The sequence below is a fragment of the Stegodyphus dumicola genome, chromosome 10 (genome assembly GCF_044657685.1).
Source record: "Stegodyphus dumicola isolate Sdum_Otavi_A_Nest chromosome 10, ASM4465768v1".
In the NCBI taxonomy this organism is placed as follows: domain Eukaryota; kingdom Metazoa; phylum Arthropoda; class Arachnida; order Araneae; family Eresidae; genus Stegodyphus; species Stegodyphus dumicola.
In genome coordinates, this window is record NC_140777.1 from 66,753,054 (window position 1) to 66,778,367 (window position 25,314).

At 33.7% G+C, this 25,314-nt stretch overlaps 1 protein-coding gene across 1 annotated transcript in view; it reads left to right on the forward strand.

Annotated features, from left to right (window-relative positions):
- Window positions 1–25,314, forward strand: part of LOC118201805 (potassium channel subfamily T member 2-like) — a 459,181-nt gene that overhangs the window by 98,806 nt on the left and 335,061 nt on the right. The window contains exon 3 of the mRNA XM_085825117.1: window positions 22,696–22,795. Coding sequence (XP_085681243.1) covers window positions 22,696–22,795 — 100 coding nt within the window. The remainder of the gene's footprint in view (window positions 1–22,695; window positions 22,796–25,314) is intronic.

Genomic DNA, 25,314 nt, shown 5'->3' on the forward strand with positions numbered 1-25,314 from the left:
GACAGAAAGTCTTAGTTTTTTCTGTACCAAAGTATGCAAAATCATCAGAAACGAAAAATGAAAAGTGAAAAAATGTCTTTTCATTATCCGGAAAAGTTTGCTGTCATAAAAGTCTTATCACGGCATTCTTTTTCTTTTATCTATGAAAAATAAATGGCACGCATAATTTCAAGGAAGAAAAGAGAAATAAATCCCCCGCTCATTATTGATTATTGACGTCAAAGTATTTTTTTCTTTCCTTGTCAACATTAATCCTCCAAAAACAAAACCTCTATGAATTATGCCTAATGATGTTCGCCCAAGTTATAGAGAAGGTGATTCTTGACTGTTCTAATGAGAAAAGAAAGAACATAAATTATCGAAGAGAATGTCACTTTCTTCTCCTCTTTCAGTTTGCAAACATTTTTAGCTCCCGAGGTGCTATTAGTCTCAAAACGCACTTTTCCTCCGATTCACGTTTACAATTGTCGCCACAAACTCTTATCGCCATGTATTATTAATTAAAAAAATCTGATGTGTACACCACATGACTTCCTTGTACAGAATATTAAATTATACGCATTTTTTCTTGCATTTCATTTAAATTTATTGGATTGAATTAAATCTACTTCGCCGACAGCGCATAAACCACAATCGAATAAATACATTCTTTAAAATTCACTCTAGTATTTGTTTACCATAGCGACACTCTGGCGCTAGATTCACTTAACAGTATTATATTTCGTTCATATTATAACTCATAATGCACAAAATTTATATTAAAGAATAGAATTATCTAATCGTTGCCACATGTTCTATTCAAATACTATAATAAAGCTAGAATGATGTATAAAAGAAATTAAGCAAATAAAACAAAAAAGAAACAGTTTTTCACAGACGATTGAGTATTTCCCATTCAATTAATTCAGTTCTCACTTCGCGAGAAGGTAAAAATACATAAAAACTCAAAATATCTATATTAAAAATTACGAAGTAAATCTTAAACACTTATTTCCTCCAAAAAATTCCAGAAGGGATTAAGCATGATTTAATTGGCAATAATAAATGAAGGCGTTATCCTTGTTCTTGCGAAGCTAAGTTTCTCTAGATTGGCAACAAATCCACTAATCTGCTGTTTCAAATGTAAACAATCAACGGCCGCCATAGAAAAAAGGCTTAGCGGTACTTAAACAACTTTAAAATTGTTGATAATTCTAAAATTATTGCATACAGATGTACTAAAGGCATAAAAACCTTAACCGGAAGATAAAAACAACATAATTCAATCATTTTTAAAGCAAAATATGTACAATTTACAAACATATAAGAGTAAAGAAACTGAGATCACGGAGCCGGGTAACAGAGTTGATATATATATAAATATATTTATATACGTTTGGTGCGGCCGATTGCAACCAAAATACGAGGTGCACATCTACATGTTATAGCAGGCCTATATACGAAATTTCAACGTTCTGAGGCTACTCGTTTTTGAGTTAACGTACGTACATACGTTCGTACAGACGCTCCGAAAAATTCTCTTCAGAATTAATTTTAAAGCAGTTTTATAATTTTTTTGGAGGAAACGAGTCTTTTATTCTGTCCTTACGTACAGATATCACGCAAAACCATCGTTAAATTGCATTCGATAGCGGTCAAAATGGATATTTTCGTTGAAATATGTTGCGTGAAAGTTTTCGCGATTACAATACTTCCTTTTTACTTCGTACAAGGAAGTAGAAATAAACAATGAAGAACCTCTATGTATGTATATCCCTTACCCTGTGGAAAAAACGACGGCTACCAAATTTTTAATACACGTAAACTTTCTTCCGAACATGCGCACCTCGAAGTCCAAATTTTGAATTTCGAATCCGGTTTGATTTCTTTCATATTTTGTGCAAATTTAATCTAGTATTGTTTAATAAATTCGGCGATTTGAAACAGAAAATTGGCAACACTGTTCGAGATAAAACATTTTTATCTTCGGCGCGCCAAACTATTCCCATTTGGCAAAGTGTAAGATACTTATCTGTCAGTTTTAATTCACAAGAATGCAATATGTTGCCACTGTTCAAACTGAATACTACTGCGTACGAACGGGTTCGAAATGAATTGAATGCACACAGATTCAATAATATCTTGATAAAACATATGTATTTTACCAAAAGAAACATTTTACAGTTCTGGAACTTTCCACAAAAATAATTGTACATCTCTTCTCATTATCACAGAGCACAATCAGTAATTGCACTTAACTACTAAGAACATGTGGTGTGGTGTATTTAATTATGGCAAAGCACACTAGGGCTAGCTGCCTAAGGGGAGGGATGCCTTCGTGGAGGACTTTCTAAGGGAAACTGGCTCGTATACACGTTACACTTGGGGAAAACCACGAAAACGCCCATGCAGCCAGCCCGTTCGCGGGATTCGAACCTCGGACCGAACTACCAGTGTTCAGCGACTTTACCGCTCGACCACTGGTGGGCACCTACTAAGAACATGAAACACAACGCAACGTAAAGAGCGAAGATCACACGAAGATATCTCAGTACTACGAAGTCAACTCTGAACTGAAAAAAATTTGAGAACTCAGTGTTTATATAGTTCTACCCCGGCTCCCTAGAAGTCTCAAATACTTTCCATTTCTCGAAATTACTGGAAGATGCACGCTTAAAGTTACATATAAGAGACGGATACGGTTACAGTTACACATAGGGTTCAATTGCAGTATTATTTATTTATTTATTAACGAATTTTAAAATATTACATGTCAAATTATTTAAAAACTCGAGCGATTTTTAAAAAAACGTTTCTAAAATTTAGAAATTAAGTTACTGCAGTGTATCGAGAACTTAATCGCAATCGAACTTAGAACTGACATGCGCCAAGCATCGAGTTGCGCGCGAAGCGATTGTGAACGAGGATAGACTAAAACTGCCAGTTCTTGGAGTTGTACCTGTGTATTTGTAAGCTTATATGTACAGTCTGATGATGTGTTTTGTATATAATAAAGTGTCATGTGGAGTAATACAGTGTCTTGTGTAAGAAATATCCATTAAAGATACAAGGGTTACGATTTTGATACAAGTTTCATTGAAAAGATCATTTCCACTGTAGTTTAATAAACATATTACGTCATTAAAACTCGTATTACATTTTACGTTACGTAATACATATACGTATCACGTACTAAAATTAATTTAAAATTAAATTACATTGTAGAGTTCCTCACTTTGTAAACGCTAAGTTATTGTTGAACGTGAAGAATCTTAAGAACTGTTAAGCGAATAATCGCTTGAGTTCGTGTGACAAGAAACAGCAAGATGGAAGGGTAAATAACCCTTCATTATTCAAATAAGATTTAACAGAACTCCGTCTTGGAGTGTACAATCAAAGCCGACACATGGGCTTCAACTTAAGAGGTTAAGAAGTAAACTAAAACTAATCTAAACTATGAGATATAGCCGAAGCTATCAAGATTCTAATCGAGTTGGCCCCTTAACGCTAACTGATTGCGAAGCTCTCAAGGGCCTGAGTACGGCCGAGCGTAATAACAGCTTTGAGAGAGAGTACCCCAAAAGGTGAACGCGCGCTAATCAGAAACTCTGATTCTCTCTCACTCAGCAAGTAGAACTTCGCGGTTAAATACCGCTCCTCCTCGTTATGTATTCAGGCATGATTCCAAAACTACGTTCTGGCCGGAAGTAGCAAGTTGCAGTTAAGAATTTGACAGGAAAGGAACTTTAACTCAAAATTTAACTGTTAATAAAATTAACATAATTCTTACAACGTAATTAAAATAAGCTAAAATTTTTACTATGTTAGTTTGGCAAATATATGTGTTTAGCTCATTTTAAAAGTTTTTCAAAATTCTTTTAGACAAAAGCATGTATAGGAAAGAAGAATTATTTCCAAAATTAACGTACGTAGTGACATCCAAAATGTTTTATTATTACTACCTTTTCCGAAGTACTTGGTAGCCGAATTTGTAAGGTCATTAAGTTTGCCGAAGCAAGAAACACTAAAAACATCCAGTGACCTTTGCGGGATTTGAACTCAATATACTGATGATTGCCGGACGGGCTTCCAGTTACACCCCCATAGTACGCGGTGAGGAAGGAGAGAAGTCCTTTACAAAGTGTCAAATTAAATAATTTAAGTTTTACACTAATCAACTAGTTATTATCATTTGAACCATTAACTCCTCTTTCCGTAGTCCTTAGCAGAATGCAGACTAGTTTTTCTGTATTTACCCGGAAAGTTTGAATACTTAAAGTTACAGCTCCCAGCAGGTTTGTCTTGTTGTTGCCTACTACCAACAGTTCCGTTGAAGGTACGCTTTCAATACGCGTTGCCAATTATCTTTGTCACCTTAAGTAGTTTAATGTACATGTAATCCTACACTGCGTTAACCACATTTGAATTTAATTTTATCTTACGTTAATTTTAATACTCGCAATTAGCGGAGGTTCGTCTTTGATACAAGGCAGTGCCTTTCTGTTCATTTGAGAGTCAAACGGAAGAAATCTGATGGGAACTATCACATAACTTCCTTGTACGGCTGTTAAGTTATACACATTTTTTGCTGAACTTCATTTAAAACATGCGGGGATTGTTTTAACGTAATTAACTAATCATTCGAGGAAAGTTGAAAATAAGATCAAAATATGCAAATTCTGAAATTGAATATCTCGGTCATTTTGTATCGTAAGAGAGTTGATTTTCTTGTATTTTCATTTCCTTGTACAAAGTATAGGAAATATTGTAATCACAAAAAATTTCGGGTATCATATTTCAACGAAAATATCCATTTTGACAGTTATCTAATGCAATTTAAGGATATTTTAGAGTGACATTTGTATGTAAGGACAGAATAAATCACTCTTTTCCTCAAATGGATTAAAAAAATGGATTTAAATGGAATTCGGAAGAAATTTTTTCCGTGATGGCTATACATACGTACGTATGTATGTATCTCGCAGAACTCAAAAACGAGTATCCTCAGAACGTTGAAATTTTGTATACAGGACCCTTGTATACAAACCTAATATGTAGTTGCTCACCTCCATTTTTTGGTTTCGCACCAAAAGCATATAAATGTAAATGGATATATATATATATATATATGCACTCTGTTACTCGACTGGGTTAGCTCAGCTTTTCTTTTATTCTTATATGCTGGTAAATTTTGCATTTTTTGCTTTAAAAGTTATTGGATTATATTGTTCTTATGTTGCGGTTAAGGTTTTCATGCGTTTAGATAATCTTCATGCAATAGTTTCAGAATTGTCAACAATCTAAACGTTGTTTAGGTGCTACTAAACCTAATGAAGCCGCCATTTGTTTTTACATTTTAATCTCTTAGTAGAACAGTGAATTGAGTCAGTTTCTGCACCTTCAGTGTCTTTTTCCCGAGTGGGACCAAAAGTAAACTTTCAGTTTTGTGCACCGAAAAATATGTCTTTTTGCCTGTTGCCCGAATTGCTTATTTTTGTTCAGAAAAATCTAATCTTAATTGTTAAAAAAAAAAAAGAAAAAGAAAAAGAAAAAAAGAAAGTACAGTTCTGCATCTCCCGTTCTACTGAGCCGATTGACGAAATTCTATTGTGTTTTCCATGTCTCGAACGCGTGACTTAGGATATATATTAGATTTACGTACAGCTTTGTTCTAACATAGCTATTTTGACACAAAATTGGACTTTTTATGAAATAACATACTCATTTTTTCCATATTTCGATTCTACGACTGCTTATATATAAAATTATATATTATGCTTAGATATAAAATTTTGTAATTTTTGGCGAGAAATTTATGAAGCAATTTAGAAACTAATCTTGGCGAATTTTTTCAGTTTGCGCCAAGAGAAATTCACTTGGCGAACTTTTTAATTTATAGCAACTTATTTTTCTTTCCTTTTTCTTCGTTGTTCACGACAGGAAAAAAAGTCATTTTTCATACTTTCAAATAATTTTAACAAAGTGCGTAAACCACATTTTCGCTATTATCAGTTCTAGTAAATACGCTAAACTTCAAAACGCGCCAAAATTTAGGAAATTTTTAATACAAAACTCTAATTTTTTGCAGGTATGCTTAGAAATATATCTACTTTAAGATGATGTCAAAGCTTTTATAGCTTATAATTCTAAAGTTTTTCCGAAATATTTATAAAAATTATTTAAAAATATAAATTTAAAAAATAAATCATAAAAAATAAAAAAAAAAAAAAAATCTGAAATGTTTCAGATTTTAAATTACGTCCAAAGGGGCGTTTTTTTAACATTTTGTGTGTTACCTTTCTTTATTAAATATCATGTTCCTCGCACTTAAACCATAAGATCCAGTGCAACAGCAATATCGCAAAATAGTTTTAAAACGAGCATATCTTTAGAATTTCCGATACAGAGACTCACGCGCTGGAGATAAAAATGTTTTTTCTGCACAACGTTGCCATTGCTCGCTTTGAAATCCTCGAGTTTGTTAATCAAAAATTCGTCAAAGTTTTAAAAAATAGGAAATCGATCATAAAACAAATTTCAAATTTCAAATTTGGTCTTCTACATGCTCATATTCGTTGGAGACTATATTCGTTATTCAAAATTCGATGACTCTATGTACCGTTGTTTTATCACAATACGAGAAATATACATACATTTATGCAGATTTTTCATTATTTAATTTCTTCAAATATAATGCAGGACTCTAACATTTTGTGGCAACAGTTTGAAAAGTGAACCGACATTTATGAGTCCGACGCAAAATGCCAAAACGAAACTAATAGTCCTTCGGGATTCAAATCCCTTTGGACTAAAAATAGGCAAATTTTATTTGCAATGAACCTAAATTTAGAAATATGAAAGGAATAATCAAATAAGTTTAATAAAAAAGAGATATTAATAAATGCATATCAAATTTAATTAACATTGAGAAGCTAAAATTTTGAGAGCTAATTTTTTAAAAACTACTCCTGCGATTTTTACGAAACTTGGCAGCTTGGCTAAATTTAAGTCGTAGAATCGAAATATGGGAAAAACATTAGCATGTCATTTCAGAAAAAATCCGATTTTGTGTCAAAATACCTACATTAGAACAATGCTAATTATAAATCAAATACATCCTAAGTCGCGCTTTCGAAACATGAAAAAAAAAAATTTTTTTTCGCAGTGTACATACAGATGGCATGAAATTCAATATCGAATGCATTTTACAGTCCATTTTGGAATGTAGAGTTCTTTATTCTGCGCGTCCTTAAAGACATCATGAGAAAAATAGTGAAAATGGATTCGGGAAGGGGCAAAATGGGTATTTCCGTTTAAATATGATAACCGAAATTTTTCACAAATACAGTACTTCCTTCACTTCGTACAAGCAAGTAAAAGCGTTATTTTAAACTTCTTAAGACTTGGTTATTTGTTCTGAAAACTTCCAAATCTATTTCACTTCTAGTCTAGTAGGGTCTACAGGACATTAACGGAAGCTTCTGGGTGCAACAAAGCCCTGCAAATTATATAATATGAGATTAAGTACTTTATTAATTATGCTAATGGTTTAAATATGAATGAAATGTATCATCCAGAATTATTCCAGAATTGTTCTTAAATGTCTCACTTTGTTGCACTAATATAGTAATATACTGTTATGCTTTAAGAGTTAAATAAAAAACTCTTATGTCACCTGTTAGCCCAAAGGAGAGTTAGTTAGTTCTGAAGAGCTCTTAGTCTCGAAACGAGATTTTGAGTTGAATCACTGTAAAAGACTAAATCACTTTTCCATTTGTTGCCATCAGATATTATCACCCTGTACTATTTTTAAAAAAATTAAATAAAGGAAAATGTGCATGAATGAAGGTAAGTTTCTCGCATCGTGAGAAAACGACGGTACCCAGAGCCATCAATTTTGAATAACGTAATCTTCCGCCCGAACATGGGTACCTGGAAATCCGAATTTTTAATTTCGAATTTGTTTTATTAGCTATTTCCCATTTTGTAAAACTTAACGAATTTTTGATTAAAAATCTCGAAAATTTCAAAGTGAATGGCAACACTGTACAGAAGGAAAAACATTTTTATCAACAGCGCGCGAGATTGTAGATCGGAAATTCTACAGATATGCTGTTTTAAATATTTTGTACTATTGCTGTTGAATAGAATTTGATATGGTTCAAAAGCAAAGAACATGATACTTAATAAATAAAGATAACACAAAAAATGTTAAATAAACGCTCCTTTGGGCGCAATATAAATAATACCTGAAAGCTTTTACATTTTTTATTTATTTAATTATTTATTTGTTTGTTTTTTCACCTGTGCAAGACTTTATCCTCTCAAAGTACAAACAATAACAACTATAAGAGATTTTTCTGAACCTAAACCAAATCTGAAATTGTTGAGTTTTCTTTTCTTTACTGTATTTAGAATAGAAATGAAGCTATAAAAACTAGGGGACGGAAATTCCATGGAATTGGCTTTTACGTTTCAGTATTAAATTATCCGTGCCACGAAGAAATGATTTCGCGTGAAATTCGATATTAGGTTGTATTGAATAAAAGCAACTCCAACTTCCATTAGTAAATTATATTGTAAGTAATTACAGCATTGCTGCCCTTACTCTTATAATAGAAAAATCAGCTTGCAGCTCAAAGATCTTGCATTTGTGTACAAGTAAGAAAAAGGCCTTTTCATATAATATAATCAACTCACAATTCACGAAGTGCATTAATCGAGTTGAGGATTCAATGGGCCCTGTATTAAAAAAAAAGAGTTTGGTGATCATTTTGCTGATAGAAAATTTATTTACCAATTCTGATCATTGTGTCTGTGGAGACATTCAATCTCCAGATCATTATATAATGGAATATTGTTCGACGAAACAATCCATATTAAATTTCTTGCAGCTAATTCCTTTCAAAAGATTCTTTATTAAGTAATCACATCATGTTCTTAAACTTTAAAATCCTGAATCTTCTTGCTATAATATATGCCATCCCGCTTAAAAATATGAATATAGTAATAATAGCATATTTGCTTCTTCTTTGTAATTTCATTATTTTTTATAGACTCACATACAGCAAATTTATTTTGTGAGCCTAAGGTGTATAAGGCTTAATTAAGACATTATGATTATTTGTATGATAAATTTTATGAATTTTATTAGAACTTTATGGGTTCCATGAACTGTGAAATAGAATGTAATATGTTTCAAGAGATCTATGACTACTTTTCATTTGTTTTGTTCTTATTCATTTTCATTTGTTTTGTTGTTATTCATTTTCATTTGTTTTGTTCTTTTTCATTTTCATTTGTTTTGTTCTTATTCATTTTCATTTGTTTTGTTCTTATTCATTTTCATTTGTTTTGTTCTTATTCAATTTCATTTGTTTGTTGTTTGGCACTCTTCCGAAATTAAATTACTTACATAATTTTCTCTTTTCCACTTGTGGACGATAAAACTAGTTAAAAAAAGGAGAAAAGTACGTGAAAAAATGCAGCACTTAAAAGTATATAGTCTTCTCCAGAATTTGAACCTAGGCTCATCGGTACGGCAGCCAGCATCGCGAGGTACCAACAGTGACTATCACGGCACTACTAACCGCTGCTGATTATTCTCGGTTTACAGCTGGAATAGAAGTATACCACCCTTGGTGGATATACAGATGTGGCAGAGGCAAAAGGAGACACACAAGACGAGATGTCAAAATAGTACCGTACGTTTTTTTTTTTTTTTTTTTTTTTTTTTTTTTTTTTTTTCTCCCCACACCACTATCTCTGCTTCAGTATTTTCAAATGTTACACTTCTTGCAGAAGAAGCAAGATTTCAGATTGGTTGTAAAGGAACTGGTTGGACTAATTTTAGTTTTGCATGCATTGCCTTCTCCTTTTTACAGTATCTCTGCACCATTACTGGGAATCTGAACAGCCATCCGAGTGCATTCAAATGTTGAGTCACTCCGGTATCTTGATCATTCATAGTTTGTTCCAGTCAGAGGAGAGTAACATATCCTATTCGGTACTTACGTATTACGCACATTTCATTCTCAGCATCGTGCGAACGAAGTTTCCCCGTGTGCCGGTGACATTGGAGCACTGAACGTCACTGTGTGCCCGAGCGCATTTTGCAATTAAGCCTAACATGCAAAATTCATTCCTATAACACCTGCTGTATATCTAAGTTTTTGGGCTCCTCATACATTATTACCCCCAAATAGCTATTGGCCTCAAAATGGTATTTTGCATCGAATTGCTACAATAGCGTAGTTTCACTTTTCATTCTAGTCTGTTGCCGTTGGACAAAATGTAAGATATTTATATTTCAAAGTGAATCTGTCCATTCTGGATTAACAAACTATTTGAAAGCAATAGATGCAATTCTACTTTTGAAGCGGATTGTTTTAAATAATAATAGCGCATTCCATTCATGATGTGTTTAATTTAAAATATTCAATATTTTCCCAATATATTTTTATTACTTATTTCATATTTTTAAGAACTTAATATAATGTATTTTTGATTAACAATCCATTTTATTTTCCTGGCATTTATTATTTGAAACGTATTTTGTACTTTCTACGTTAAGCTACGCAGACGTGACAAGTGTGCTCACACTTTAGAACCTTTCCAAACATGCTTTTGCACGTTTTTGCTATTAAATCACGTTCTACTTATAGCAGCCTTACATACCAGACATGTGTTCGATATTTCGAAAATCTGGGTCTTTTATCCGCCCCTTTCTCCTACGTTCTTCTGATAACCCTTTTGGTAGCTGCAATCAAGATTCATTCAAAGCAATTGTGCCTAAGATTTTATAAGATAAACGAATCGGATCATGACGTGTCCGACTCAGTTACCTTCAGATATTGACTCAATAATCGTCAGATCTTGTGATGTGAGTATTATTATGATTTCTTATTGGAATTTAGGTTTATATTGAAGAAATAGTGTTGTGGTAATTATAAGTAATTTATCCATTATTACTTTTTAATTTATTCTTAACGTAAAATTCCTTCCGAAATTTTTCTCCTCTCGATTTTCGATGGATGAAATTAATTAAAGCGCTTATTATCCCCTTTTAAAGTGCCTATATTAATACAATAAAAGAACATATGTTTCAAATTCTAAAAGCTATTGCGCATTAAAATGGTGTTACTTGTAATCCATTATCTTACCTCTAGTGGATTTACGCTATTCTTGGCGAGTGCCACATCTTTATTTTAGCTTCAAGCAGAATCAAAAAGAAATTACAGTGCCAGAAAGAAAGAAATTATCTTACCTTTACGTAGTTAATCTTTCCGTAGGTAAATAACGTGCAAAATTATGGTTACTTGCATATTATCCCGTCGTACCTGAAACTGTCGCCAAGCAGAGCAATTTAGCTCCAATCGTTGCGACGTATAACTGTTAAGGGTGACGCAAGAAGGCATAACATTTGAGCTTTTCTTTTATGTAGCACTAATTAATTCTAGATAAATCACCTTTTGTTTTTATGAACAAGGTTATAAGGTAGCTGTTGCTGAAATACACTTTTTTGTATTTTGAAAGAAATATTGATGAAAATTTGAGATCTGCCTTCTACAGAACGGCAGGCACTGGATTATTATTAAGTGGAAAGTGCAGAATCATCCAGTGCTTCGAGCGTTTCTCAAAATCCCCAACTTAAAAATAACAAGTCAAAGAATTGCAAAAACTCAATATAAATGTACACATCGACCTATTTTCACTTGAAAAAAAATCAGAGAATTGCACAAACTTGGTATTGCGCACTCCATTTTCTTTGTCCATGTACACATCGATCCGCGCCACATAAGTGAGCGATTCTGCATTAACTAGAAAATAACAAGTCAGCGAATTACATAAACTCTGTATCCATGTACACATCCACTTATTTTTGCTTAAAAAAATTAAAGAATTGCACAAACTTGGCATTGCGCACTCCCTTGACTTTGTCCATGTACACATCGATACACGTCATATAAGTGGGCTATTCTGAACTTTAGCCATTATTAATATTATGGGATTCTTCTATCAAAACAGTATGTATAAATGGACAAGATATAATCAGCTGAAAATGGCCTACAAAATACCAAATTAGAACAATTACCGGTGGGAACGTTGTACTGATAGTGCTTTAAACACAGCTTCGGTAAAATCGTAGGGCTTAATAAAGAAATAGAAATCGTTAAGAAGCCCAAAATTCCTTACGAAGCTCTGTACGAAGACAAAAAAATGAAGCGGATCGAATACTGATTGATTGTTTATTGCATAGAACGTAGTCACTTTTTACAGAATTCCGAAGGAACGATTGGCTCAACTTTGGCGAGATTCCGTCAACGTTCATGGTTTGATGGTGGCGAACATTCACGGTCGACGAGATAAAATATAAGTATCCTTCTACCAAATTTTATAACAAAAATGTGGGAGGAAAAAGTACTTTTTTTTTCAATTCGAGTAAACATTTTAAATAATGATGCAGTAACATAGCTAGAATTTTGGTAATCCGGGGGAGGATCATTGAATTTGTCACCTTGGCGATCTCTTAATTTGCAGCTGCTCTTCATATATTAACTGAAAATTTTTCATTATTCGCTTAACCATCGATGATACGGTAGAGATCTATGTGATTGCCCTAATTGCTGTTATGTAGAGAGTATAGAAAAATTCCGTAAATGGAAAATGAACAATTCCTTAAACTTCTTAAATGACTTTTAGTTAGAAAACATTTATCACAACTAACAAGATTTACAACAATTCTGACAACAGTTTCCAATAGTATTACAATATTTAGAACTTTGTTCTGGCGATCGTATTTTAGAAAAAACTGAAAAAATTCAAAAGGACCGCCTTTGCACATTGTTCCATTTTTCCTAGCAATATAAGAAATAAAATTCTGAAATACTTCTATCTTAATAAAAAAACTCCTTCTTGTTAATGTCACCATGATCATATTTTAGTTGATATTCGTAATTTTGATTGAAACATTTTAGCCAAATATAAAAGATATGATAAGAATAGGTAGCTTGAATACTTTATTTAAAGTAAAAACTATTTTTCTTAACAATTTGTTCCGTATGGCAATTTAGAATTTAATTATTTTTTACTTGTTTTTATGATTCGCCTGACTGTTTCACGAGGTAAATGCCACCTCTAAAAGTTTGCCGCCTGGGGCAGACCACCTTCTGCGGGCCCCATTAGCTACGCCACAATAATTATGATTATAAAGAAGAAGAAGACTATTATAAGTTCTTTCTTTTACATTGTTTCGTTTAACATTGTTTCGCCCAAACTTAAAAATATTGATTTAAATTAAAAAATTCAAACTAAAATATGAGCCAAACATTTTAAATACACACTTGTTTTCCACATTTCCTTTAACCTTTTAAAGCAATGCGTCTTCAGGGTAAAACTAAATCTACCTTCTGAATCTTCTCCAAGCTTTCTTTTGATAAAACAGACTAAGACATTTATTGAAAATACTGTAGAAAAAAACTCAAATACATATAAACAGTGCAACGAATAGAAATTCTGTTTCTGTAATGGTTAACATACAAAGCGCCCTTTTTTCTGAGAATAGAAAAGGGACCCGACATTTCGACATGGTAAACAATCTGTCACCATTTCAGGAAATTAAACTGGGAATTATTTTCTTGAAGGTAAGAGAAGACTCTAGGGAACGTCCACTAAAAACACTTCAGTTAAGATTCTGAAATTTCTTTATTTCAATTTTGATAAAACTGAATTTCGAGATGCTTAATGTAATGGAATAGTGCTACTGTAACATATTCGATTGTTCATTTTCATTCAAAAGATAAGCATAGATATATTTTTATATGAATAGCTGTATGGCAGCTCAGATCGCTTATACATTTACAGTACAGTAGGCCCAGCTTATTGTGATCTAGGTTAATGTTTTAACACTTGGACATTGTTATCGAATTGCCGACGCCCTGTCCGGTTAAAAAGAAAGCATGGAAATGTATCGCTTATTGTGATAAAAATTTCTGCTAATATAATCAGAACATTATAGAATAAATTTTTGAACTGCCATAAAATCGCTAAACAAATTCAAAATTCGTTTTAAAATTTGACGAGTTACGAAGAAAATCACCAGCTTGGTGTCTATTTTGAGTTAGCCATTTTAAATTCAGAAAGGTAACCAACCTACTTTGACATAGACTTTTAATTACTATATCAAATTGGAGAACGATTAGACATAGGTCTCTCTTCTTCAGGTTTAAAATAAAGGTCTGCAGATCTTTTCGCCGCTGAAGGCTCAGGTGCGATGCACATGAAAACAGGCTCCTGGGTTAGTAGCCACATCCTGTGTAGAAAGCGTGAGGAAGAGATATATCGTTCCTAACATGACGTGACGGGATGTTGATTGAGAATTAAAAGAAATTCTCTATGATGCGTTAATGAGCCTTCGCATAGACAAGCGAAGCTACTCCGGAGTAAGATGCCAGTCAGACTATTGCAGATCTAAAAGAAAAAGGAGAAAAAAAGATTAAGTGTAGGATGAATGGCGAATTTTCCTGCTATGCGCTGTCTGCATCGATATTGGTCTTTTAAAGATCGCGTACGCGACTTTGCTTAATTTTCCGATTCAGCAAATTGAATGAGCAACATTGTTGCCTGGAAACCAGTTTGAAGTTTTTCTGCTGAGGTTTCGCGTTTTTAATTTTTCCGATGAATGAGATGATGGTGGGTAGGAAAGAATGAATGTTTTCATCTTTAAGCCAGGCTCTTGCTTCATTAACGTCTTCTGGTGGAAAAGAGATTTTGCCTTTAAATTTTTCGCTATAGGTGACTTGGGGTATGCTTTTATAAACTGGAAGCAGTTTTTTTTGCTGGGGAAATTTTCTTTTGTAAATTCGGGACTTTAAGGGGTTGTGGCTGGAAATATTTCTTCTTGTATTTTTTCTTGTCTTCACTACACCCTCTTTAGCTACTTACGTGAATTTCTCCACAAAATATACATTTTGGTTTATCTTCAGGCTTCATCGTATACTAGTTACTTCAATGTTGGTTTCCTCATTTCACACATCTGACTGGGTTGTTGCAAGAGAACCGGGAATGGCTAAATTGCTGACAGCGGAAACACTGTACTGGTATTCTTTTCGGATTAAATTTTTCAATTACCACGTTGAAACTAAACATATTGTTTAGCTAGCTGGTGTGTCAGATTTCCTTCGTTGCTTTTCCTCAATTCCAGCAAAAATATTGGTAGCTTAGCAACTTGTCCTTTCTGGTTCCTGGTGAATTGTTTCACTTTCGTGATGGAATACTTCCTATGTATAAGGTCCTGGTAGATGGCTTCTTCCTTAAACGAAGCGGGGAGATTCTTTAGTATAACTCTTAATGGTTTTTCACATTCGTATGAGTGGAACGGTATTTTCTTGGCTAGCAGGATTTGTTTCATTTTACTGTAGTCGTTCAGGTTTTTCGTGAAGACAAAAATAGATCTTGCTCTCATCTGGCATTCGTAGGGCTCAGAACAGTTTTTCTTGAACATTTCGTCTAATATCATCCAATCGCTTTCTTTACAATGGGCGGGGGAGGGGTTTCTGCATTGGTTCCTCCTTCAAAATTGTGTTCGGAATTTTTTTGAAGTAGCTGCAAACGGTTTTCTTGAAGGATCTCCATGGGTTCACTTTTTGCCTGCATTTTCTCAGTCTTCTTAGGTATGATCCATTCACCTTTAGTATCGGGATTACTGGTAGCTTGCTCCGTACGTTGTTTCTTCACGATATGTTTAGCAGTTTCCGTAGCAAAATTCAAAGCGATTGCTTGTATTTCTTCAAGAGGCTTTGAATCCACAATTCTTTTCGCCAAATCTGTTTGTTTCCTCTTAAAACTAACTCCGCGTTCCTTAATTAAGTCTTCGTATTTCCTCTTCTCGATATTCCGGTTCATAATTTTTTTTCATCATATTTCGTCCCCAGGTCAGACATAGTTTTCTTTTCTTTTCCTTTGCCTCTTTTCTTGAGTCGAGGGTCTTTCAGAAATTCATCACGTTTGGAGGTAGCAGGGAATGATATTGTAGACTTTTCGGAATCCGAAAATTCATTTATTTCCTCGTCGGTGTTCGGTGTCCTAAAAAAGGACATAATAATCCGTGAAACCCAAAGGGATCACACTTCAAGTCCACAAAAGTCCTCAGAAGAGCAAAAGGTAAAATCACTGACCGCTTACGGGACTGGGTCAGTACTGTACGAAAAATGAGAAGAAACCAAAATTGCGTCTTACACACTCAGGAGCTCATTTCGGAATGAATTATGTATCGAAAAGGTTTCGCCGCTGAAATAAAAATTCTCTAAAATATGTACGCCAAGTTAATATTGTTTTTAGCTAAATTTTAAATTTTACACTGGCAGGTTCTCTTTCAACGAGGAATACCCTCCGAATAATACGATTAGGATACAGGATCTGTCAAATAATTTTCAGAAATGTTATGAAGTGTTCACAAATGAACTTTCAAGTTAAAGAAATTGTAAACAGTAATAAGATATTTCTCCCACCCTCTTTGCATGCCGTCGTGGTGCAAGCTTGGCACGTATTCGAGAGGTTCGAATCCCGGCGAGGGAAATTTTTCATGTCTCCTGCTTCGAAATAATCTAATATTTCTACAGTGGCGCCCGAACTAATAAATGGGGGAGGATGATTCTCCACCACCAGGATTTGGCGACTGGGTCCTCTAATCCCCAGTCACCTCTTAAAAAGAGGAGTATATAAATTATTTCTCCCACCTTCTTAGCATGTCTTCGTGGTGTAATGTCCCCACGCTAGGCGCGTATTCGAGAGGTCCGAGGTTCGAATCCCGGCGAGGGCATTGCACATTTTTCATGCCTCCTGCTTCAAAATAACCTAATATAGCTTACAAATAAATCTTTTCCTTTTCCTAATTAACATGTTGTAAAATTACCTACTTTTATATGTTTCTGACTATACTTGTATTAAAATAGTTTAATTCCATTGCTATTTTGAAGGGCATTTTTATTTCATAGTTGACTATTATCATTCTTTTAGTGTTATCAAAACAGCCGTGGACAATTGTGATCATATTAAGCGGCGATAAATGAAACAGATATGCTTCACCGTAGTATAAACCTAAGTTTCACTGTAATGGGAGGAATGTTATTCGTGGTCATTCCATTGGACTTCCGATTAGAATTAACGGTGGTATTAATAACTCAAAAGAAAAATCGTACTTCCGAGCTAAAAATTCAGATTTTTTACTTAAATAATGTGCTTGGAAGTTCTTCGCAATAAAAAATTAACGGTGAAATATTCTGCGCAATTTACCTAAAATATAAAATCCACCTTCCTCAAATCATCCGAAGGATATACTTTAGGGTTGTTTTGGAAAATAAACAAGCCGCAATTATCAACATAATCAAAAAACAATATATGCGTGATGACAACTCAACCCCGCAATACTTTTGTATGCTACATTAAGCCAAATCACATTGTGTTTCATTTATGTAACATAATACTCTGGTTAATTAATATAACGAAATTAAACGTAAGCTGTTTTTTCAAGTTCTAGAAAAATGGCACAAATCGATCGTAATTATTCTGTTTTGAAGAGAATTAAATATTTTTTACTCTACTCCCACATCATTAATTATTCTTCATTCTATCAATGATAATACCATTTTCATAAATCCCCAAAGGTAAAGGTTTCTGGAAATATTCAACCTGAAGCTACATTAGAAAAACTGTGGTTCTTTCTGCAGCTGTACTTAGGTGTAATTAATCTTTCGAATTCGGTTCATTATCTTTCGAAAATTCTGATAGCTAAACTCTGAAAGAATATTTTAATGCTAGTGAAAATATTTTTTAAATCAATTATGAATTTTGATGGAGTAATTTTGCTTATTAAAACATCTTTTTATTTGCTTTTTTTATATGATTCCTTTATTAGGATATTTGTTAAAGATGCACTAAAGCTTTTTCGAAACTTAATAAAGAAGAAATAATCTGTTTAATAGGTTTTAGAGCTTTCTTGTAGTATGGGAGCTGGGGAATAGTTCTAGCAGGAGCACGTAATAACACAGTGTTTCTTAAAATTTTTTATCAGAGTTTTCCCAAACATGATTCTTACGTAAACATAGTAAATCCCCGCCGAAGCCGGTTAGGAGGGATTGCATGCACGTGCGCCGTCGTAACTATTTAAAGAGAAAAAATATTATTTATGGATTTTTAGGGCGGTCAAACACAGGTCCCTATTCTCCAGGGAGCAAAAAACATTTCTGCAGAATATTTTCTCCATTTTGCTTGCTCCTGAAAAAAAAAAAAAAAAAAAAAAAAAAGAATCCATGAAACCATCTACTAAGCTTGATGTTTTTGCTTAATTTTAAATTTTACGTTGGCTTCTTCTCTTTCAACGAGTGATGCTCTCCAAGTATTGAGATTAGGAGTTCAGAATCGGTCATATAATTTCCATAAATGTTACAAACAGTTTATAAATGGATGTTTACATTAAAGATATTATGAATAATTCTTAAATTTTTCCGTTTCCCTAATAATTATTCTCTGAAAATACTTCCTGATATCTTTCTAATTATATTTTTATTAACTTAACTAATTCCATTGCTATTTTGAAGGATATTTTTCTGTCGTCGGTTAATGTTATGATTCGGTTAATATTATCAATTAATATAACCTTCTGCGCATATTTTTGAAAGCTGAAGGCAAATTAGTCAATTTTTTAGATGTGCATTTATTTATTTCTCGGCAAGCTTATCTAGAGGTAGAGACAACTTCCTTTCCGTATATAAATAATAATTCTTCTAAACTGAAAAAATATTAAATAGATTGTAGACAACGGGCTTCTTAATATATATCAATTATGTGCTATTCTTATATTATATTTCTGCTCAAAAAATAAGCAACAAAAGTAAAATACGGAATAAAACAAAAATTACTTAATGTATATGCTTGAAATTCATACAAGTGGTTGGTGCGGCATTGCTAGACCACATAACAAACAATCAAACAATGACAACCAAAAACATGTATTATGAGCATCACTTTGCAAAAGACCAATTGGTTCTGAAGAATGTAAATTATACCCTCTGATTGAAACGCATGCTTCACAACGGCAAGGCAAACTGCAATACTGCAATAATGTCGTTGAATGCTTGTTGTGGCAGTAGCTCCCATTCCTGTAGTAATGCATGTCGAAGCTCGTGGAAGGCTCCTGACGACGTGCTGTTCGTCATCCCAACATGTTCCACACATGATCTATGGCAGAGGTCTCAAACGGTGGTACGCAAAGTATTTTTAACTATTAAATTCAAAATTTAAAACCCCAATATCCTGACTGAGTTTTTTCTCTATCACTCGTAAATGTGTGCAATCTGAGCTTTGTTCAAGAGTGGTGGTAGTAGTAGCACTTTGTAGTGATAGTACTAAAGATTTTCAATCTTTGTTTAGATGGTACGCGTTAGTCAAAAGATTGAAAATCGCTGCTCTATGAGATTCAAGTCCGGGATCTAGCAGGCCATGGCAAATGTGGAATAGCTTCATTCTCCGTATAACTCCGCACCACTTGAGCTCTATGAAGACGGACATTATCGTTCCTTAAATATCGCTTCGGTAACCTTTGCAGCGATAAAAGAACACACAAGAGGATATAGAATATCGTCGCGATATCGGAGGGCTGTGACAGAACCACCAGGAATCACGTAAAGGTCGTTGTGGCCTTTTTTTTTTTTTTTTTTTTTTTTTTTTTTGCTATCCTAACCCATACAAGTAAGCTTCCTCGTCTATAATGGTCACTTTCGAAGACGTTTGGTGTCCAATATCAGGTCCCTGGCTCTCGCCATATGATTGTTCTTCGAGATTCATTCTGGATGTTAAATAGAGACTCATCCGTAAAGAGTATGTGGCTTCACTACTCTGGTGTCGAACTGCGATGTCCACGCGCCGAATTCAATACGCTCTGACATGCAATGGGGACAAAGGAACACAAACCACAGGTCGTTGGGCGTATAGTTCACCTTCATGCAAGCGACGCAACACAGTTTGACATGATATAGGTAGTACTGCAGCAACAGAGAAATGCGATGCCATCTGTTGCGCTACTAGTTCTACGGCATTTTGGCACATAGCAACAAGAAGCAAACGTCTGCTGTTGTGGCAATCCTCGGGCGTCCAGACTCACGCCATCTAAAGGGGTTTTGATCCCGTTGGTAATGATTCCACAGCCTGCTGATGACACTACGATACACACTCAGCTTTCTTGCAACAGCGGATTGTCTTGCACCAACTTGCAGCATCCCGACAGCCCTCCAACCAATTTCATCGAGCAAACGATTTCTTCGGCTCATGCTTTCCGGTTTGCCTATCGGATTACGCAGAACTATCGCTGCTTGCTAAGTGATGCATAGGTCCTGCATGTTTCTATTTAAGGCCTTGTGGTGAGATTGCTTTTTATGCTAATTTTGGTTGCCTATTTGCATTTGGCAAACTAATCTCAAACTCATACGTAAATTGTACCTTTTAATTCCCTCTTTTTATATTCGTACCTTTTCTTTTAGAGTTTGATCCTTATTCTTTTAGCTCGAGTGTTGTACGAAAAACGAAAAACCTACGAAGAACTTTCTTTTCTGCTTTGGAATGATATGCTACATCAATGGTTTAGAAGAGGTGGCTCCATAACTACATTTGTGCTGTCCACGGGAGGAGACGATTACATTTCAATTATGTGCTTGTTGCAACGATTTCAAGGTTTTAATTACTTTAAATCCGAGTTGTGATTATTCTCATTATCATTAACGGCGAACATGAATAACGCACCAGAAACTTTATAAATTGAACTAATTAACCATACAAAGATTTGATTAATATTTTAAATACTTATCAAAAATATAAGTACGCTCATTTGCGAAGTATCGCACTAAGAATATTCGCTTTGTTTGGGAATATATTTAAATGTGAACAGCATTTTTTCCCACAATAAAAAAATAAGAAATAAGCCTGATTGGGGTCGAGCACTTGCAATGCGTGCTGAAGGCAATTTCTAGTAATTTTTGGTTATGCTATATACGTTTTCAGAATCGAAATGTCTCAAATGTCAAGTTGTAGTAAGATATAAAGAAGTTAGCAATTATTTGTTTACAAATATATGTACTTTTATTTATCTGCCGAAGGACAATTTTTCTCTGAAAACTTAGAAAGATTTCTTAATTCTTTTATCTTTAGTTTAAATTAAAGTAAATGCTTTAATTATTAATTAAATATGTTTGAATTTTTTAAGATAATGTCAGTCTAGGAATTTAAATTTATAGATTTGAATTATGAAGAAACACCAAAAATGTCTGACAGGTAACAAACTTTACTTTATCTTTCAGTTAGAAAATAAATATAAATATACTTTTTCCTTTATTAGTATTATTCTTTATGTATCTTTCCATAAATATTTAGCAACCGAATTTAAAATTTACATTTACTTAAAATATTACTTTTATATGCACGATCAAATTTACTTACTTCAAAGTGCTGAGGTTTCAGTATCAGCCATAAATGTTCATGGCCATTCAAAGAAGTTAAATACTGCTTTATTGAGCATTTAATAACAGTTTTTCTTCACACTCTACATTGAAAAAATATAGTGCATTTCTCCCTTCATTCCCCCCTCCCCGTTTTTTACTAATTTTATCGTCCGAAAATCGAGAGGAGAAAATTATGGAATCATTCATTTTCCAAAGGATGTATTTACAGTAAAACTACAACAGTCATATTTGAGTCATAAATAAATTACAGGTAACTATGCTATTTCTTTAAAACAAATTCATTCTACAATGCAATAAGAGCACATAGTAACATTAACTTTACAATAAGAGCACATAGTAACATTAATTTTACAATATCTAAGAAGATATCGTCATTTCTACTTTTTCGTAAAGAATCTTGCCTATTTTTATTGTTGACCCTGCTACTCCTTAGGCTTCAAATCATACATAAAGATTAAAGAAAGTGAATGTGCAACTGACTCAGCGAAGTCATAGAATGAATGTCTCCTCGTCTGCTTCGCCGTGAAGGGTCGATCTTTGTGTTAGGCTGGTCATTTTTGCTTAGTCTTTCAAAAGTTAGAAGCGAAAGGTTCAGGGTAGCCTTCGCAGGTAGTTTGCGTAGTTTGTCGTTCTTAAGTAAGACTAAAGCAATAACAACATGGGCAGATCCATTTTAAAATTTAGAGAAATTCCTTCTCTGTAAGCAATTAGAAAGTGAAAAATTACACGAATCTTTTTAAAATTTACAGAACCTGCCGCTTTACGCTACGGGGAAAATACGTGAGGAAATACGGTACATTTAAATAGCGACGCACGCGTTAGTATGCAGGAAACAAATTGTGACCTACATAGCAAAGCTAACAAAAAGCAATTAAATGTACTTACACTGTCCATTATAAGCAAAACTTTCTTTGCTTAGCTATAGTATCGAATGATATTCTCCGGTTTGTTTTATCACTTCGCAGTTTCTGTCATTTTTATGAAGCTCATTAGGAGAATAAAAATTAAGATAAATATGTTGTTTGCAGAAATCGCGGAATGAAACATTAGGTAATAAAATTTACAACAGAAGTAACATAACATAAAATACTGCGTTGAACAACATCAATAAAAAGTTTCCTTTAAATTCTATGGCTTCGAATCTCATGTAAATCTCCACATTTAATTTCATACGAAAGCACGCTCATTAATATCCTTTCTTTTTCAGGTCTGAGAATCCGAATTTTCAATCTGGTAATCAAACTTGTAGCGTGCCTCCTATATGTCATTAGAGTCGGTCTGGATAGAGGACCATCTTACGCAGTATGGTAAGTTACGACTTGATATATATATGGAATTGAGATCAATCAAATATACAAAATTTAACATATTTCATTATACACAATATAATGCCACGCGTAAGTTCAGTAATTTCTATATATTTGAAATACATTGAATTGAATATTACAGTACATTCAATGAAGTATTAAATAATATTAAATATATTTAATATTTTCAATGTAATGGGAATCAGTCAATCAAATATATAGAATTCAATATATTCAGTATCATTCCACGCGGAATTATTCAATATATTCAACATATTGCTTAATTATAATCAATAGCATATTGATTAATATATTCTTGAATATATTATTCAATGTAATATTGAATATACTGAAATATATTAAATATACGGAATTGAATATTACAATACATTCAGTATTATTGAATTATTATTCAATATTCTTCAATATTCTGCGGAGGATGTTACTGATTCTTCATGTTTATAGGCTGTAAAATACGAAAACGTGATAAAGTTGCCCGTACCACAAATGGGATGTAAGATAATTCACCATCCCCAGAAACTTGCGACTTGATCCCCGCTTTTCCAGTCGCCCTTGATAGATTTTTACAAAATTTCAAATTGTATAAATAATGTATGTACTTTTATACGAAAATTAATATATACATATAATATTAATATAATTGTAACATAAAAATTATAATATTGTAATTTATAATAATCTTAATATGTACAATGATATAATATGCATAGATACATTTGTGATATAAACAGTATCACAAAATGAGAACATAATTTTCTGCTTAATGCGTATTCCAAAGTAAAATTTTCTAACACCTGTGAGTTGCAAATAACTTAAATAAGCCAATGCAGTAACAATAACATGTTACTTAACGTTCTATGAGATGAATTGTCACATCCAGAATATATTTAAATTCAAAACAATTAAAAAGACTTCAAGTTTATTCTACCTTATCTCTTGTGAAAAACTAAATTAAAGTATACAAAGCTGAAAAACTAAATTAAAGTTGACAAAGCTGAAAAACTAAATTAAAGTACATAAATTTTCCCGCCAAACTCGACCTTGTGTAAAACTTAAGCTTCCTTCGACAGTAAGTAAAAATTCAAAAGTCAAATCCGATCTGGACAGATACCACAAGCTTTACCTAGACCGCGACAAAAGACATGCTTACCAAAATAGGATTTAACCTTAATCTACAGTATTCACAGCAATTTAATTGGCAAGGCAGCGGATCACAAGTCAAGCTCTTACACTCCTACAAGTAAATTTCTAAACTTCGTTGTAAAACTGCTTGTCAGTCAAGCTCTTACACTCCTACAAGTAAATTTCTAAACTTCGTTGTAAAACTGCTTGTTGCATTTCATTAGTAAAACTTAGACATAAATACCACAAACTAAGAATTTAAATGTAAATTTATTTGAGAAATTAAGACATTTTTCTCGTTCGCAGTGAACAGGGTAGCACGTTGTTCACTGCGGACGAGAATTTCCTCCATCCTTGTCTCATGTCTTCGTGGATTAACTGAAAGACATACCTGTCTAACAGCAGAAGGTTCGAAATTCGAGTCCCAGTGAGAGGACAGCAGATTATGTGAAATTTTATGTCTCCAAACCAATTCTAACTCTTTCTACAGTGAGACCTTCTCTCTCAGTCGCCTTTTAAATAGGGAAGAATGTAAGGTTTTTTTCTCAATCATAAAATACATGCTTTCATGGAGTAACTGGAAGGCACGTACGGGCTAACAATTAGAAAGTCCGGAATTCGAATTACAGGTAGGGCATTGCATGTTTTCCACTTCTGCTCGAAAATAAAATGCTAATAATCTCTCTAACCTTAATATTTTAAACGGTCCTGTGTCCGATTCCGGAGACGGCACTGTTTCATTTTCATTTCATTTTCTTTCTTCTCTCTTCTTTTTTAGTCTGGACATGCAGGTACAAGTTCCTTTTCATCAGGAGTAAAGAAATGTGCAAATTTCTTTACTCCTGGTGGAGAGAGACCTGTACATGTTAGCCTTCGAAATCTATAGGGTCCTTACTAGCGTCTATGCCAAACACAAATCTGTTGCTTGCTAATTTTATGAATTACATATTGGTTTAATTTAAAATATAAATTAAGGATTTTAGGCTTCAGAAAAGCCCACCAGCGGCCGAAGGATAAGTCCTTGAACACTGGTAGTGTGATCCGAGGCTCGAATCTCGAGTACAGGCTGGTTGCATAAGCGTTTGTGGTTTTTCCCATGTGGGACGTGTTAATACGAGCCAGTTCCCCTTAGAATGTCTTCCACGAAGGCATCCCTCCCTCCCGTGTAGTGCCTTAGGGCATAACACATAACTAGTAATATGCTTTGGGAATGGCAGCACTCTGAGAACTATTCGAAGAACATTTTTAACATAACAAAACATTAATGATTTTAATGTCGATGTTACGGTGAAACACCGAAATCTGGAGAATGTCGAATTTCACCGGTGAATGTCAACATAGTCTCTTGGTGTATGTCCGAAATATTTTCCAAATAC